We start from the raw sequence: 18,466 nt of genomic DNA on the forward strand, positions 1-18,466 counted from the left end.
TGAGGACACTCCCACAGGAGTTGCTCAGGTGCCCACACACACAGGCTTGGGAGCCTCTTCAGGAGAAGGTGGCAGAAGCCAGCAGGGCAGTGCGTGCTCACCTCCCTCACTGAGCCAACTGACTGCCCTTCCTCTAGACACATTAATGTGGAGCTTATTATACTGTATATGGTGAAAAGCATAGCTCCCCCCCCCCGACACACCTTCCTGATGGTGAGAAATATGCTAATCAACTATCCCAGAAGGCAGGGACGTGCATGGGTCTGTGTGCAGGGGACAGAGGACCAAAGGGGTGGGGGTGGGGGGACAGTGTCATGATGGAGGCGGGGCTGAAACAGGGCTTTCTAGGCCAGGGGTGATTTTAAAGATAAACCTCGGTGGTAGGAGCAACAGTGATAGCCAGACAATCAAACTGGCCTGGATGGGGGAAGGGGACAGTAGACAAAGGGAAGTAGGGAAGTGTGGTGACCCAGCTGTCCAGACCTGTCATATGGCAGACAGCCTGAGATTGGACAAGTTCCTCCTCAGCAGCTTTGAAACAGACTTAAAGTCTCCCCACCTCAAATCCAGGCTCTTTCGAGGGACCGTCCCCTGCTTGTGAGGGGTGACAGCAAGGTGGGGGCCCAGCTATTAAAGCACAGCCTAATAATCATGCCAGAGCCACCGTGGGTCATGTGGCTGTTAGCATGACATGGGGGAGGCACTCTGAAAACCTCCCTTTGCTGTTGTTTTTTACTTTGTTTGCTTGGTGTTGAATTTGTTTGTTTGCTGGGGGATTGAGGTGGGGGTCTCACTATAGTTCACACTGGCCTTAAATTCACCAAATGCATAGCCCAAACCAGCTTTGAACTCACAGCAACCCTCTCTCATCAGCCTCTCATGTGCTGGGATTCTGGTGTGTGACACCAAGCTCAGCTCTTAGAGTCTGCACTTTAAATTTCTTCCCAGAATAATGCATATGTACTTTATAAGTTAGAAAATTAAAAATAAAGAGTGAGGGGAAAACATTGGTCAGAATGGCAAATGAAGAGATGAACAAAAGTTACAGTGTTTCAAAGGTATCCAAGAGACTCAAAACCAAGGTCAGGTGTGGTGGCACACACCTTTACTTCTAGAACTCAGGAGGCAGAGGCAGGAAGATCTCTACGTTCAAGAGCAAGCAGCCTGGCCTACAAATCGAGTTCCAGAACAACCAGAGAAACCCTGACTCAAAAAAGAGAACATGCCTGTTGTAATTCTAGCACTCAAGAGATGGAGGCAGGAGGATCAAAAGTTCAAGGTCATGTTTTGGGTATACAGGAAGTTAGAGGCCAACTTGGACTACTTGAGTGAGAAACTGTCTCCATTCATAAAACAAAAAAACAAACAAACAAAAACATCTCAAAACCAGCAACGTTTCAAGCTACAGTATAGCCGTGCACTGGGACTGCTGAATGCCTCAAAAGGAGAGTCACATGATTAGAGAAAGTACTGCAACATAAGGTCATGAACTCTGCTCTTCTTATGTACGTGCAGCTTCCTAGTTAGGAAAACTACATCCCAGGCATATCTGGTCACCTCTCCAGGAACTGTCAACTAGGACAAGAGTAGAAAAAGCCAGATGTCACCATTGTCATAGGCACAAGTACACAGAGGAATTAAGCAGGGAGGGTGGCTGCATCGGAGTTGCTGAAAGCTCCCATCGAGAGCATCAGCTTCACTCGGCAATGCCAGGCATTCCTCAGGCATATGCTGAGCTCTGTGTTACGTAGCTGGGGTTCTAAATTGGGAAATCAAATCAGCTGTGCTTTGGATGCTTTTCTTCTTTCTGCTGATGAACTGTGACTTGATCGGGCTCTCTGGTTTGATTCTGTTAGCCGAAGCCAAACATGGGCTAAAAATGCTCAAGAAGGGGAGTGGCACAGCTCTGCTGTGGAAAAGGGACACTTGTCAGTGCTGCTGAGGTTCAAACACGGCCTCATGACACCAAAAATAAAGCTGTTCCCATAGCACCCAGAGTACTTCCTCTTTCCTACCTTCTTACCTCACTTACTCATCTCCAGACCCTCCCAGCCCCAAGCAGGTTGAGTGACTTCAGGGCCTTCCCCGGTGTCTGCACTATAGTTCAGTGCCTGATACCAAGTTTACCTAACCATTCACTAACAATAGCTGCCATTTTTATTTAGAAGTATTCTCGATGAAGAATGATATGAGAGGATGGTTAAACTGTGTTTTAAGGAACCATTCCCCTTTTTTTTTTTTTAAGTCAACAAATTTTTATTTAAGGGATTTTGCATGTCATTCTTTCACGGCCTATTGAGATCACTTAGCACCTTCAAAGCTGAATTCAACCTTTCAAGACAGCCCTTTTCTAAAAGAACTGATGCTTAATCAAGGCATGCAGTCAGCCCACACTTCTCTTATTTGAGCTTCTTTTATTTCCACTGGAGCAAAAAACATATTCATGACTTCAAAGATCTCCATCTGAGACATCACATGTATAAGAAGGACACCAATGACAGTGTGACGGTGCAAAGGGATGACAGAATTGATAACAAGGCTCCCACTTTGAACACCAGGCGTTGAAGACACACGTGTTACTAGAAATGAATGATGTTTGTCAGTTCTGTTTTAACAATGTAGCATTAGTATATCCTACATACCTGAGTGCAATATCATAGAAATGAGTGTGGTCTAGATTTCTTCCTGTTAAGAGAAGTGGAGTGTCAGAAACTGAAGGGGTAGATCACCTATCCTAAAGTGGACCATAAAGCAAACTGCATCAAGAACCATTCTTATCTGCCAACATGAAGAAATGCAACTGTCTCCTAGTACACATAATACCTCTGCCACCATGGATGAAACAGATCTGTGCTTCATTATTTCCTGGGGCACTGTCACAAGAATGCTCTTGAGGGATATGAACGCTCTGCTCAGCAAAGTTTAGAGGATATGAGAATCCTGCTTAGGAAGCAGTAAATAACGCCAAAAGAGAAAGCAGAAAAAAAGGAGAAATCCAGCCCTTCAAGAATGGGGACACTGGAGATCTCAGCAGGGGCAGTGGGAAGAGATGTCTTCCTACAGCTTTGGCCTGAGTCCTGGGATGCCTGGGTTCTGGTGTGTGCTCTTTATTTGGTTGCCCTATCGGGCAAATCACTTAACTTCTCTGGCATGTGAACCTCACAATCCCTTCAGGATGGCATTTTGTTTGGACCTGTGGTGCCTGGTCCCTAACTCATGCATTTACCTGCCACCTAAAGATGGTCTGTTAGAACCTATGGGGCTACAAAGTCACCCAGGGCAGATCCCACTCCAAAGAGGAAACCGATTCCCCTTCCATCATTTGCACTCTGCCTCCCTTCCTGGAAGCCAGCTTAAAGAGGTAACTTGCTAAACCCACCTCTTTCTTGTTCACACTTTCAGTTCTAGCCCAGGCTGAGGAGATGAGCATCTCCAAGTCTGAGCTAACGACTGTACTTGGGAGCCCCTTCATGAGGTATGCACTCCCTTGGCTTCTTTTTCTAGAGGAGAGGGAATGCAACACTGTTTGGAGCAATCGTACTTCATCCAGTACCCGCAATATTATTCAAGGTAGAAGGTTCTAAGCATCTTGAGATCAAGCACTTAGGAAATTCAGAAGTGAGAGGATAGGAAATGGACAAGGAGCCCGAGGGAGCAGATGTAGCCAGGGGTTTTTTAACTGAGTGTGAATGAATGGGCATTGCTATTTAGATGTAGGCAAAGGCTCTTTCATTGGAGATAAGCCAGGCTGACCAGGGGAATAAAACGATGGAAGAGTCAAGGACTGCTTCAGAATGCACGGTTATCCGTCTTCCATCTGACAGGTCCGGAAACAGTGTGTAAAATGGTCCCTACCCAGTGAGCTCACAGATTAGTGACAGAGTTACAAAACACTAGAAAAGAAGCAAAGAACGATCACCATGCTTTGAAAGACAAGAGGGGGTGGAAAGTATCACTGGGACAAGGATGTTGTAAAGATGCTGGTAGTCAGAGAAGACCTAGGAAGGCTGGGGAGTTTTATGGAGCTGGAGAGAGGCCGTGGTGACAGCAGAGGATCCATAAAGGGTGGCCCACCAGGCTCTTGTTAGAGTGGTGTTTTGGTTATCTTTGGTTGCGAGGATCAAATACCTGGCTCCATTTAAGGGGATATCGTCAATCATGGCAAGGAAGTGCTGGTGTTCAATTTTCTTCTCTGCATTCAGTCCAGGACCCCAGCCCATGGATGGAAGGTACTGCCAATATCTAATGGGGTCTTTCCGCTTCAGTTAACTTATCTAGAGAATCCTTCACAGTCTTTTCCAAGGGCCTACTGCCTGGGTAAGTTTAGGTCTTGCCAAACTGATGATGAAGGTCAGCCATCACCAGCGGTGTGTGTGGACTTTGTGTATTCCACATGGGATTTGAAGCCACAGAGAGGTCAGATTGTGGTTTACAGTTTTTAAAAAGGCCACTGTTTCTGCAGTGTAGATTGACTATTATCTATCACTGCCTAACAAATCATCAGCATGCAACCATTTAGAAGAACACACAGCACTGACCCACAGTTTCCACTGCTCAGGAATCTGGGCCCAGCTTCTCTGTGTCCTCTGAAGAATCGGTGAGATGAAGACCACCTCCCTACAGACCACATCTTTTTGCATCTAAATTCGATTAAGCTGGGTCATTTAAGACAGGCTATGCTAATTCTCTTTAACTTTAGTTTGCCAATCCATAAAGTAGAAATGAAAATACTGAAAGGTTACAGCCAGGTGTAAACAACCCAATGCCCAGGGCATACAGAGGTCACCACAAACTGTGTGTTTGGTACTGTGAGGATTGATGCATTAGGGACTTATATATTGTGTAAAACACCCGTAAAGAAACATACAGGCTGTCCAAGCTAGGCTGTCATGCCATATAGTTGACTCTTTCCTCCTGGGAAGGAAATGTCCACAAGAGAAGGTAGGTGCCGACGGGAATTGTGTTGAGCTGAAAGGAGGGCATCTCTGGACAATGCAGCCGGAAAGGGCAGGCTGTCAAAGCTCCTCTCAAGCCATCCTTTGTGGCCCAGGTGAGAGACATGAGCAGTGCTCCCCCTGGGTGATCTCTGCAGTCTTGCTGTATCCTTAGGTGGGGTATGATTTGGCTGCTTGTGTTCCAGGTCTGAGGATGTCTGGGTTTCCTCGTGCTGCCATTGACTCCTCTCGTGGTCCTTGTTGGTCAAGGTTTATAACTCTTGGTTCTAATGTCCTCCCAAGGTGACTGGGACTCAGTTTGGAGTGTGATGCATTTGTGGAACAGTTTGCTTTTAAATACACAATTGTATGAATGAGACGGTTTCACAGATGAGGAAACTGAGGCCTGGTGAAGATTGCCTCCTTAAGGATGGAGGCAGAGGCCACCCTTAAGACCTCTGGGTCCTTGTAGACTCCCAGTCTCATACATTTCACTCATACACAGAAGCTTTTTGTTGTTTTGTTTTGTTTTAATTGGAGTCAGCGTCTCCTATAATAGCCTGGCAACCAATGCTGGCCTGGGGCTTACTACATAGAGCCCAGGCTGGCATCGAACTTGCAGCAGTTTTCCTGTCTCAGCTCCTTGGGGGCACCACCCCCAGCTTCAAAAGGTCCTTTTAATGGAATGTTTGTGTCTGTCAGACCCACCTACACTTTGAAAGCTTTATGTATAATTCAAATCCACACAAAGGGGTGGGAGTGTTAAGACAAACAAAAACCTTGTTTCTCTCTATCATTGTGAGACCACTGTCGAAACAAGCCCTTGAGTGCTTGTTCCCAGAGGCCCTCTCCCGCCCGGGTTTTCCAGCATTAACTCCCGCCTTGAGCCCTGAACTTCAGTCCCCCACTTCATCATTTGCAATGCATTGCCCTTTTTAAGCTCCCCAAGGGGCTGGCTGCACAGGCACTCTTGTCTCAGCCCAGATCTCCTCTAATGCTCCGCGTCCACCGGGCTCACTCAACTCCCCCCCCCCCCCCCCGGCGGAGTCCTCCCAAGCTGTGTCACAGGCTAGCGTTCCCAGAGCACTGGCGTGCAGGCAGCCGATCAGCTGGAGGCAAACACCCAAGCGCAGCCCGCAGCCCGAAGGAGTCGGGGCCGAGGGGACCATCAAGCAGCTGTCTCCACCCGCCCTCCTCCTCCTCCTCCTCCTCCTCCTCCTCCTCCTCCCCTTCCTTCCCTCCCCGCGCGGGTGACGCGCCAGCCCCCGCGCTCGCTAGCTCGCTGGCTCGCTCTCGCGCGCCTCCCCGCCGCCCTCTCCGCCGCCGCGCTCGATCCGCGCTCCGCCACCCGCGCGTCCCCCGGACCCCGCAACTTCACCCGGCGCCGCCGCCGCTGGAGCGACTCCCGAGCGCTTGGGGCCACGACTGTCACCCGCGGCCCTTTCCCTGCGGGCTGGGAGGAGCGAGCGCCGGCTGTGTGCGGAGCCGGAGGCGCTGGGCAGCGAGGGGCGGCGCGTGGGTGCCGAGGTGGTACATGCCACCCGGTACTAAGCGTCTCCCGGCACCAGGAGCGTTCTCGGCAGGTAGGTGCCTGCGCCTCTTAGAGACGTCCTCCACGCCTGATTTGGTTTGCGCTGGGGATGAGGTGGGGGCACGGAGAGGTGTCCCGAGCTTGAATGACAACCCCTGGGTGTCTGGGCTTCCTGGGTCCTGGCGAATCGGGGGTGGGGAGTGCGGTGCCGGCTGGGAGGAGATGGGAAGTTGCTAAGTGAGAGGGGCAGGCAGATCCCGAAGGGTGTCCCGGACCGCGGAGGGACCGGTTGAGAAGGTCACAGAAGCCTCTGGCGCTTTCCCAGGGTTGGGCTTGTCGGGGACCGGGGATCACCTGAGAGGTGGGAGAAGCGGCGCGTGAGCGTCCGCGGGTGAACCCCGGCTCTCGGAAGACTTCCGGGCACCCAGCCGCGATGGGTGATCCAGCTCAGAGGAAGGATCACAATTTCCCAGGGCTTCGTGTGCCTCCAGACTGAGCCATTGAGCTTGGCTGGGACCCAGCGGCCCCGAATTGGCCGCGTGAAGCCGGCCGGTGAGAAGGGTGAAGAGGGCAAGTCAGAGAGAATGCGTTGCTCTTGCGGCCCACCTGTCTGGAAGGACTTGGGTACAGGGTCACCCCTGGGGAACACTCCAGCCCCAGCAGGTGTCCGCGGTATGGAAGGTCGGTTTCTGTAGTTCTCCTGCCTCGGGCTATTTATTACCTCATAGCTCCCTCCCACAGATTAGCGGGTAGCGGTGCAGACCCCTCGCTGTAGAAAGGAAGGAACAGGCGTTGAAATTCCCCAAGCCGTTCATTCAGGTGTGGAAAAGACAGGACTGTAGACAGTGACAGCTGCCGTGGGAGGAAACGTGACAAAACCCCAGAGAAGCTGGCGGGGGGTTTTTTGTGGAGTGGGGGTGGGGCAGAGTGGGATCCACAGCCCGCGGGCTCTGGATATGTTGAATGAATGACTGTGAAGAAATGTCAGCCCTTCAGCCAGGGAAACAGTGTGGCTGTCTTCAAAAAATAAAAATAAAAAAAATAAAAAAAAACACAGCAGGCTGCCTTTCTGCCAGGCTCCCCCCTTACAAATATGAGCCCCCGCCCATTGTTTCCTGGCTCACTCATCTCTTCCTTTTTTTTTTTTTTTTTTTTGATGTTGGTGGGTTGGTTGGTTGGTTTTGTTTGGGGAGAGTTTTTTTGGGTCAGGTTTGCCTGCCTCCTCCTTCCCACCCTCAGTATTCCTACTAGCCTACTTTGAGCAGCCCCAGGAGTCCCATTCATAAGAGCCTTCTATCTGCTGTACAGCAGGAGTGGTCAGGGCACAGCTCCTGCAGAGAACCAGAACCCTCAATCTAGTCTCCAGCAATTAATTGTAAAGCAGCCAGTAGCCACTCTCCTGGGTGGGGATAAATTGCAGGGGTGTGTGTGTGTGCCTGTGGTGACAGCAGCTTATCTGCTGCTCAGTCCGACCTCCAACCAACATCAGACCTCCTGCCTTCTCAGGTCCCACCCGTGAACATACAGCCACAGGGTGGCTTTGAAGTGAGTACATTTGCCCATCCGAAAGCTGATTGCACCCAACCATCTGAAAAAGAACACTGGAGAAATATGTTTAGTCAAAACAAATCACATGAGTTGCCTTTCCAAAAGCCCCCTGATGGGTGTTGTTGCTCTCTTCCCCTGACACTCTGATAGGAGATGTTTTTGCTATGAATGTTTTGTCCTCAGTATAAATATAAAGAAATGCCAAACTAGAGAGAGGGGAAACTGAAAGCATGGCCAGTGGCCTTGCCTGGAATCCCGGTTACCCAAACACAGGTTCCATAAATGGCTCCTTTCCTTTGCTCAATTACAAAGTAGAGTTATTTCCAGCAGAGAAGGGACTTGTTCCCTTTCAGGGGGTGAAATGTCCCAAGTGGGCTAGGAGGAGGTTTTCATGTCTATTGTTTGGATCTTAGGAACTACACCCATGTAAGCATCCAGGCTTCAGCCTTTGGAATGGGGTCCTGGCAGGTATGCTGACTGAATCTTCCTTCACTAATGTGAAACTCCCCCTGCCAGGAGAGACCCAGGGCTGTGCTCCAGCATCTGCCATGTACCTCCTTCTAAATGTAACCAGACGGCTGCTGTTGTTCTCCTTACCCCCTCCCTGCCCCTCCCTGTGTATTAAAAAATGTGTGTGTGCATGCACGAGGTTGCTCGTGTGTGTGTGTGCGTGTGTGTGTGTGCGTGTGTGTGTGTGTGTGTGTGTGTGTGTGTTCAGGTGGCTTCTGCCAGTCTTCACCTTATAATTTAAGACAGTCTAACTGAACCTGTTGCTCACCAATTCAGCACGATTAACTGGCCCAGGAGTTCTAGGGGTTTCCCTGTCCCTGCTTTCTTGGTCCTAAGATCACAGGTAGGCACCACCATGCCCAGCTTTTCACAGGGGTCCTGGGATTCAAAGTCAGGTCCCCACGTTTATGTGACAAGAACTTTACTGGATGAGCCATCTCCCCAGCCCCTCTCTGTTACATAGTGAGCTCACCTTATTACCCCACTTCTGTTAAGAGACCCAGAGAAGGGCAGCTGTAGAGAGTGGACAATATAGCTTTCAGATTTCACGTTTTATGATCAGAGCTTTCTTACAATGGTCCTTTGGGTTAAAGGGTTTGCAAACAAGTGCTTTATTTTAGCATCCATTCATTCAATGGGTTGGAAAAAAGATTAAAATGCAGTCTTTTTTGTTCTGAAAAGAAGCAACAAGTCTAAAGACTGTCTCTTGCTTTCCGTGAGAGGAAGTACGAGTGGAAGCGAAAGTCATTTTATCTGCACAATGGCTGATCTTCAGGCAATGGCAGACTCATTTTTTCATCTGGGCTTCCTGTGCCTAGCACTGAGCAGGGGCTTCGTGTTTGCAAACAGATCTTTTACCAGGGTTATTCTCATCTACCGAGAAAAGCTCCTCCCTCGTGATGGTGTTGATGGGGTGGGGGGCGGGGGGCAGCTTGTGTTTGAGGCCATTCAACCAGAAAAGAATACCAACTGAAATCAGACAATGGGTCAAGGGAGTTGGGGTGGGGTGGGGTGGGGTGGGGGAGGAGGCACAGATAGACAAGTAATTGGTTCCGAAAAGACAAACCTCAGTGTGGAATGGTATCTTCGAGAGGTTGTCGTGCAAACAACTCACAATGCCACTGTTGGGAAGATGTGTTCAGAAAAGGGAAAGGATCATGAAGCTGTAGCTCTGTACCCCAGCGGAGCCCTGCTGTGGGCCTCATTCCTCTCAGCTGTCAGACTGTATTCAGTTTCTCTGGGCAGTGTGCTGCCTCTGAAAACTTCGATGCACACGACTTCAAGGGGGCTCCATGGAACAGCCCATCCCATATCTTGAGCAGGCTAATTCAGAAACACCCTCCTATGCACATACAAGCACACACACACACACACACACACACACAGGCTTCCTCTCTGGGCTATTGGTCTAGGTCTTTGTTTGGTTGATTTGGTCACAGTAGGCTTATCCCATTTGGGTTGGAAACATTCCCTGGAAATAATAGGTGTTTTTCTGAGTGTGGCAGCTATCTAGTAAGGATTCATTTACTCATTGAGGGTTTTCCCTCATTCTAAGGATTTGTTTACCCTCGAGGATTTTCCCTCAAGGAACCCAGACTACTGTCAAGAGAGGAAATCTATCCAGTTTATTTTATTGTTCTTTGTTTAGATGACAGCGATGGGCAAGGGAGGAGGCATTGAATGCTTTTACATTCATTAACACTAATGAAAAAGGAAATTGGAATTTTTTTTCCGTGAAAGAAAACGAGATGCAGTATTTTCTATGTTGTCTTCCATAGGACTAAACTGAGCTCCCAGCCAGACAAAGAGAATGGGTTTTCACATGCTTTTCAAACAGTGTGCAAATTTTACACGATTCTAAAATACATATAAAAATTGATTACCAATCAGTTTTAATTGAAGTAGATTTCTTGAGTCTACTATTAGATAATGTAGGGTAATACTATTTTTCCTTTTTCTCCTGCTTATGCATGTGTTCCTTGAGCAAGTACTTGGGATCTCACCAGAGTGAGACTTCTCCTTCAATGTAAAAGCATAAAATATCAATTATACTTTCCAGGAAGTGCAGTGCGGCAGAGAAGAAGGAAGAAACGATAGGGAGACTGCATGGCTTGGTTAACCCCATGTATTAATCGATTCTTTGTCATAATAACAACATACCTGAAACAGGGTGCTTGTGTAGCTCACAATTTGGAAGGCTAAAAGGCCAGATGGTATTACAGAAGTCTGGTGAGAGCCACCTCTTGACAGCAAAACCTCAAATGCAGGTAGTTATTAGAGGAGTGAATAGTAAGCAAACGAAGACATCTTGAACCACGGACAGGGAGAGCCTAGAATCCCACACTCGCTTCAAAGAACGTGCTCCCAGTTAGCATAGGGACCTTCCACGAGGTTCCAACTTCCAAAAGTGTCACCACTTTCAAATAGTGCCAGTCTGAGACCCTTGGAGGACATGGGAACCACACTCAAATCATAGCCCAGCATTTGTTGATGTTGTTGTAAGATGGCTATTGATATCAAATACACTTCTTCACTCAAAAGCATCTGAGATTTGGACAGTATGAGGGTGATCACCCTAGGCAGGTCAGAGAAAGCTGTGCCTCTTAGGAAAGATGAATGGAAGGAAAAGAGAGATTACCAGCTAAAAAGACCAGTGGGCTCCCTGGGGGCTCAGATGGGCTGTTTGGTTTATTCCTGTGCCCCTGTGGTTTGTGCCTAGCCAATAGAAGGCATCAACTATTAATGAACAACTTGCAAGCTGGAATTTAAGAGCAGGAACCTAACAGAAGTTAGTAAAGGGCAGTGCGATGAGAAGGCCGGCCCAGCGGGGAAGGTCACCTGGGAACAGTTGTGAAAAAAGCGATTATAAATGACAGTGATATCATAGCAAGGTTGAGCTTGAGCCACGGACACACTACAAAACACCTTACATGTATAAACAAACAATGTCTTTTAACAATTCCTTGTGTTTTTGCTTTCCTTTGGGCTTGATGCTACTGGCTTTCCTTTGTAGCCCTGGGAGTGTGCTCCTCCTTAACAAGCTGATTGTTCTGAAGGGAGACCAAGGAACAATGACTACATTCTCCTCAGCTTGTCTGAGTAGAGCTTCACCCTTCTTGGAAAAGACGAAAGAGCACAAGGAGACAGGGCAACATGGATCGATACACAGCCCAGGACAGATTCCTGGAGCTAGACCAACTCCCAAGAGGTTAATCCTCACGTGGCACTTGATTTCTTTGTTCTTTGCAACACATGAAGTTCGAGAGTGACCTTGACGTGAACAGTTTCCCTTCCAATTAATGTGTTCCCACGCTGGGTGCCCTGCTGACAGACGGGCTCAAGGCTGATCCTTAAATGGCATAACTACATCATTCTATTAGTTCGTAAGGCCGCTGGTAGTGTTAGCCGTGTGGATATGATTCATGTTCTTCGTTAGCTTGTAGTCTAACTTAGAATTGTCTTAGTGATGCCTCACCCTTAGGAACAACTGGAGCGTAGAAAAGGGGGAGGTAGATCTCAGATGACAGACAAACACGAGGGGGATCCAACATTTACCAGGGGTCAGTTGTAGCCTGTGCTACCCTGAAGAGGGCTAGGCACACACACAGGTTACACGCTGCAAACCGCATGTGTAGCAGAGCTATAAATATCCCTTACCGTCTGATTCAGTAGCAAGAAGCTGTCTGGTGATCTGAGACGCCATTGGCATGGCTAGGAAACAACTGCCAGGAGAGAAAACCAGACAGTATGGTGGCTGGTCCAGAATAGTATGCAATATAATGATTCTGCCTCTCTTTAAAGATGCCCATGTCAAGTCTCTGGAACCTACAAAGCCAATGCCCTATGTGACAAAAGAGGCTTTGCCCATATGATTAGGTCAAGGACTTAGCGTTAGCCTGGATTTCCACCTGGGTGCAGTCTAACTGATTCAGCCCTTAAAAGCAAAGAAAACAAATGGCTCTCTGAAAGAATGGTCGGAGCCACACAAAGTTATTGCCTTTGAAGTTAAGGGAAGGAGGACTGGGAGAAGGAATGCAGGAAGACCCTTGAAGCTAGAAGAGATAAGGAAACAGATTTTCCTACATGGGCTCCAGAAAGAAACATAGGCTTGCCAGTGTCTTGATTTGCATCTAGTAAGACCCATTCCAGACCTCAGTCCTCAAGAGCTATAAGCTCATATGTGCGTGTGTTTGATACCACTGGCTTTATGGTCATTCATTAAAAGAGCCACAGAAAAGCAACATTTTCACCCTCCCACTCACATCTACCTTCAGAGCTCACAAGAGTCTGGTGGAGACTCCCCTGCAGAGGTTCTGGGAAATGGTATTTCCGGGTTCCAAACGTCAATACAGGAAGTCACCCTAAAGGAGGCTGGGGCAGTAGCCAATGTGACAGTGACCCAACCAAGTACAACCCCTGCAGCTGCCACAGGAAGTCATGAGGCTGCTGAGAGCCACTGTGGATATGCCCAGCGCCCTAACTATGATGCCTTGAGTGACGGATGGTAGCATTTGACAGAACAGAAATGAATGCTTGAGATCTTTAGGAAGTTTAACAAATGGCGCTAAGTCATGAAGGTACGAGGGGAAGAAAGAGGCTTCAGATAGCTACCCGCTTCACCGTGGTAGAAGTTAACTGTCCAGAGAGCAAGCCCACTGCACAAAAACACTATTATTGGGGCCAAGAACTGACTTACTGCAGCTGTACCCTGAGGCACGTAATGGAGATAACCTCAGCATTATCTCCTTCCCCATAACATCTTCCTACAAGGGAGAATTCTGCTACTCATTCAATGGAGAGATAAGGGTCTATTTCTGTCCCGTCAAAACTGCAACATTCATGATCAAGAGAGAATATGACCTTTATGGTGTCGGTTGTTTTACTGTTGTTATTGTTTTCATTGTCGTTGTTGTCTGATGCCTCACTGAGCATTCCAGGGTAGCCTACAACTTGATAAAGGTCTTGAATTTATAGTCATTCTGCCAGCCACTGGCCAGCTCTAGTAATAGGAATATACTGTTATGCCTGGTTTAGAATAGATCTTCTAAGTGTAGATCATAAAATGTAATTTTGCTTGTTTGTTTTTTTGACAAAGTATCTTATTATACAGCCCAGGCTGGCCTAGAGTTCACTCTGTAGTCTGGTGGCCTCAAACTTGTGGCAGTCCCCCTACGCCAGCCTCCTGAGTGCTGGGATTACAAATGGCACCACACCTCTTCCTAAGAGGTAATTCAACTTCCATTCTGTCATCTGAAACAACAGCTCCTGAAGCTGGGAGCCAGCGTTCAAAGTGTCTCAGCTGTGGGGAAGCCCAAGCTAGCTGACCACATAGACAGACCTGAGACTTTGAGAATGGAGAGCGGGTCCCAGTCAGCCATCGGCAGCACTGGTCCTTGCCATCCCGTCACCTACTGCCATCTGACCGATAGGAGGCCTGGGCCAACGCTGTCTGAAGTTCATGACTCACTGTGGTTGTTGCAGGCCACTGCGTGTGTGGGATGATTTGTCACCTAACAATAAATAACCCTGGTCCTAGCAAATGCAGAATGAGGCCTTTCAGCTGTTCCCAGCTGTCTTTAGTGAGGTAGGTAAGAGGACAGTGGTAGAAACCAGTCCAGATCTGGCTCCCATCTCTTTCTCCAGTTCTGCATGGGCTAAGAAACCCATCCCCATCCCTCCCACCTACCCCATATCCTTGAGACAAGATTTTACCCTGGAATCCCCACTGGTCTCAAATGCACAGCAACCATCCAGCCTCAGCCTCCAAAGTTTGACAGGACAAGTAGGAGCCAGGATGCCAGGCTTCATTCTTGGGTTTTCTGTCAGAAGCTGATGGTTGTGTTTTGCCGTTGGTTTGTTGGGGAGGAGGCAGTTAGGAAGGGGGAAAGGTTGGCCTGGAGGAGGAGTTTCCAACCAGCCAGGCCAACATTGAACCAGCAGATTCCAGAGAACTTCCTGAAGCCCAGACTAATAATATTAGTCTAAGTGAAGAGACTTTCGCTTTATTCAGTTTTTTTACAGTTTACAATTCTTACCTCCACTGTCCTATTTACCTTATTTTGTGTGCCGTGTGTGTGTGTGTGTGTGTGTGTGTGTGTGTGTGTGTGTGTGTTCATGCAAATATATAAGTATGTGTGAAGGTCAGAGGTCACTGTTAGCCATCTCCCTCATCACTTCTCCAGCTTGTGTGCCCTGGCCTGCAAGCTCAGGAATCTTCCAGTCTCTGCCTCCTTGCTGCTGGGATTTCAAGCACAGAAAGCCAGACATATGAGTGCTGGGGATCCGAACCCAGGTCCTCATTCTTGAGCAGCAAGCACTTTACCAACTGAACCATCTCCCTGGTCCCTTCCACCACTCATCTAAGCATAGAACCATCCACTGATGTAATATCAATGCTTCTGATTTCACAAATTAAAAAGCGTAAACCACACGTGGCAGCCCACACACACAGCCCCTGTACTTGGCAGGTGAGAGCAGTGGGATGGAGGGTGCCATTTCATCCTCAGCTACAGAGGGGATGGGGAGGCCAGCCTGGGATATAGAGGCCTCAAAAGAAAAAGAAAAGGTGAACCATTTTGCCCAAGAGCTGAAAGTCCATGTGTAGAAAAGGATGGGTGAGCACTGACTCCAACTGCTGCCCCGCCTCCCTTCCCCTGTCTCTACTTAGGCCTGCCCAGCTCACTAGCCTGGGCAGGGAAAGCCTGCCTAAAGCTGGAAGGAGGCTGATTTGTTCTTCCTGCTTTTCCTTCTCAATAACTATAGCCAAACTTCAGGGTGGGTCTGAGGTGACTATTTTCCATCTGATGCTCTCAGAGCACTTTTTTTTTTCCTATGATTAGGAAAGAGGGGTCAGGAATTGCTCTGTTTCAGGCTCTCATGAGGTTTGTCCCGTTAATCATGTCATCTTGCCTTTGCCCTAAAATAGCACAGCAGCAACACGTGGTGCTCTTTTCGTTTGAGGGTCACTTTCTTTTCTGTTATCTTCGGTGAGTTTTTGTCCACAGTGAGATGCTTTCCAAATGTTCTCTTATTTATTTTGCTTTCTGTTGTAAAAATGCCCCTTCCCTGCTGATGGAAGAAAATAGCCACAGAGGGAGCTAACGGGCTCTGTCAAGATGTTTCCCTAAGTGTCTTCAGGCTGCAGGCACTAAGGGAAAGACAGAGAGAGGGCCATGGCAGCTCCTCCTTCAGGATACTAGTCACTCTCTTTTATAATCTCTCTGGGGAGACTAACCACTGGCTAAACCACTCGTGTAAGTTTTTATTTTTAAAAATGTGTTTTGTATTAAATTATATGTATGTGTGTGTCGCAGAGGGTACGTTGATGCGAGTGCAGGTGCCGTTGGAGAGGTGGAAGTTAGAAGCTGAAGTTACAATCCCCCATAGTGGTCCTGAGAACCTCTAGTCCTCCCCCTAATTGTGGTTTCATCTCTCTAGCAGCCACATAAGTTTCTATATATGTTTTTTTTTTTAAGCCACTCATGAAGCAGAGGCATTAGGATCTCTGCAGATCTGATGGTCAGCTTGGATTACATAGCAAAACCTTATCTTAAAATACACTCCCCCCACACACAAAAAAAAGGGGGGGAGAGGAGGAGGAATGGGGGAGGGAGTAAAGAAGCAAAAAATAAATACAAAATCTTGAGTGACAGCTTTGTGAATACATATTTCATGTTGAATATTGACATAAATCCTCTTCCATGTTGAAACAGCCAATCTAAATAAAAACCAAATCTATAATACCAACAATAATAGCTATCATTCAATAGCATTTCTGATGCTCCAGACATGTGTATTAACTCATCAAGTCTTCGTGATAACCTGCAGGAATTGTTCTCGCCATCTGATAGATGATACAATTATGGCTTTGCAAAAACCATTAGAATGCAGGCAGCCTGTCTTTAAACCTAGGCCAGGTGGGATCCAAGTCCAGGCAATGGCAATGAATATAAATACACCGAGCTTCGGTTCCCACAGCAACTAGCAGCCAGCAGCATGCTGGGAAAACCAGAGTGCTCCCACATAACTCAGCTGGGCTGTGGCTGCCAGGTCTTTTGGCTTGGCAACTAAATCTCACACTATCCATATGGGCTGAGGTTCTCTGTTGATAGTGAGGCCATTAATGCAGCTCTTCTGGAGTCTATTGCAACCACGGAGAAGCTTTTCCACATTATCTAGGGAAAAGGGTCCTTGTTCCAGCCAAGTGCCTGCAAAGGTACCCCCATTGGGGTGAAAAGGGCACTTTCTCTACTGCACCACTGGCAATGCATCCTGAGAAACAGTGCCACGTTGGTAGTGCCTGATTCAAATGAGCCTCAGAGATCTGAACCAGCGCAGAGCAGGAGAGGGGAATGGAGGAAAAACAGATAAAAGGAACCATTCCTTTCCTTCGAAGAGGAGGTTTATTATCAGCTCCATGTCCACATGTAATATATCCATTGATTAATTTTGTCTTAATTTCTGAATGCAGGAAAACAAGACCGTTGCTAATTTATGTGGCTTTAATTTATGCATCAGAGAATTATACAGGATAATTACCTGCAGCAGAAGAAAAATGAATACTGTCAAATCTGGTTAATACACGCTCAATTTACCCTTCTGTGTCTTTATCCGAAAAGATTTAAAGTGGTAACCAACCTAAATGATATGCAAAATGGCATTGGTTTGCAAGCAGAAGTATTTTCTGGTATATATCCTTTGATTTGCATCACAAATAGAGTTCTCAGATTGAGACTGACTAGATTTGAATATTATTTCTAGAACAATAGCTATGATTCACCAATTTAATATGTATTTGATCCTTCCCAGAAGTTCCCATTTTTCAAATCAGCACAAGAGTTGTCTTTATGGACTCCATGTCAGCCCGAGCATAATTTCTCTTCTGAGGATAACTTAGTGGGATTGATGATGAGTTCCCTTATCAAGATTCATAGGGTATTTCCAGTTACAATTACTAACTTCTTCCCACATTGTCCCTGAACCTTCACGAAGCAGTGGCTTCCAAAATCTAAAACTCAAACAAGCAGCTGGAACAAATTATGGATCCATGAAAGAACACAGATGGAAATTTCCTGATGACTTGAGTCAGGCTGGGGAAGCCTGTGTGAACTCCCTCATTGTACTGAGAGGAGACTAAGGCTTGGATAGAGTTGCCTTTAAAACTGGGGTTACACACCTGTCACTGCAATACTCAGCAGAGGAAGGGGGATCACTATGAATTTGAGGCCAGCCTTGGCTTTATTGCAAGTTCCTGGCCAGCTCAAGCTACATAGTGAAATCCTGTCTCAATAAACAAAATCAAATTAAAAGCCTACAGGCTGCAGAGGTAGCTGGTATAGAGCACTGGCCTGGCACTGGTTTGATCTCCAGGGCAAGGGTCTTGCTCTGATTCAGTGGCAGGTGCTGCTCTGAGTGTCCTTACAGCCAGGCAAAAAGGGCAACATAGCCAAGTTATTACTTGTTGTTGTGATCAGAAAGGTATGTATATGTGTATGTATATGTATCCACATATGCTGTGTATGTGCCATATGTATGTATATATATATACACATACATATATACATATATACACATTATATACATATATGTATATTATATAATGTATGTTATATATAATATACAAAACAGTTATTTGGAGGACAAACAGACAAACTTTTCTAGGGATGAATTGTGAAAGAGGTACTTTAATGAAGGCAGTTAATGGAGCTAAAGCATCTCAACAAGATTCAAAAACAACAGCCCTGCTTGCTTGTTTTCTTATCTCTCCCTGCAGCTCTCCCAGGATCTAAAAATGGCAGGGGAAAAATATTATAAAAGGAAAAAGAAATGTCTATATTTGGCTATCAATTGCCCTTTTCTGGGAAAAGTGATATGATTTAATCTAAGCCAAAATTACACACCATAATCAGATGTTGTTGTCAGCAAATATTAGCAAGAGGTGTTA

At 47.1% G+C, this 18,466-nt stretch overlaps 1 protein-coding gene across 8 annotated transcripts in view; it reads left to right on the forward strand.

Annotated features, from left to right (window-relative positions):
• Positions 1 to 18,466, forward strand: part of Ripor2 (RHO family interacting cell polarization regulator 2) — a 206,565-nt gene that overhangs the window by 117,352 nt on the left and 70,747 nt on the right. Inside the window, exon 1 of one of the 8 annotated variants that reach the window (XM_021641402.2) lies at positions 6,228 to 6,517. The exons of 5 other annotated variants lie outside the window; for them this stretch is intronic. In XM_021641402.2, the coding sequence (XP_021497077.1) occupies positions 6,469 to 6,517 (49 nt within the window). In that variant the 5' untranslated portion in view covers positions 6,228 to 6,468. Of the gene's footprint in view, positions 1 to 6,227; positions 6,518 to 18,466 lie in introns of those variants that run through there. 2 more of the 8 variants (XM_060372846.1, XM_021641400.2) reach the window with 2 other exon arrangements.

The sequence above is a fragment of the Meriones unguiculatus genome, chromosome 19 (assembly GCF_030254825.1).
Source record: "Meriones unguiculatus strain TT.TT164.6M chromosome 19, Bangor_MerUng_6.1, whole genome shotgun sequence".
Lineage (NCBI taxonomy): Eukaryota > Metazoa > Chordata > Mammalia > Rodentia > Muridae > Meriones > Meriones unguiculatus.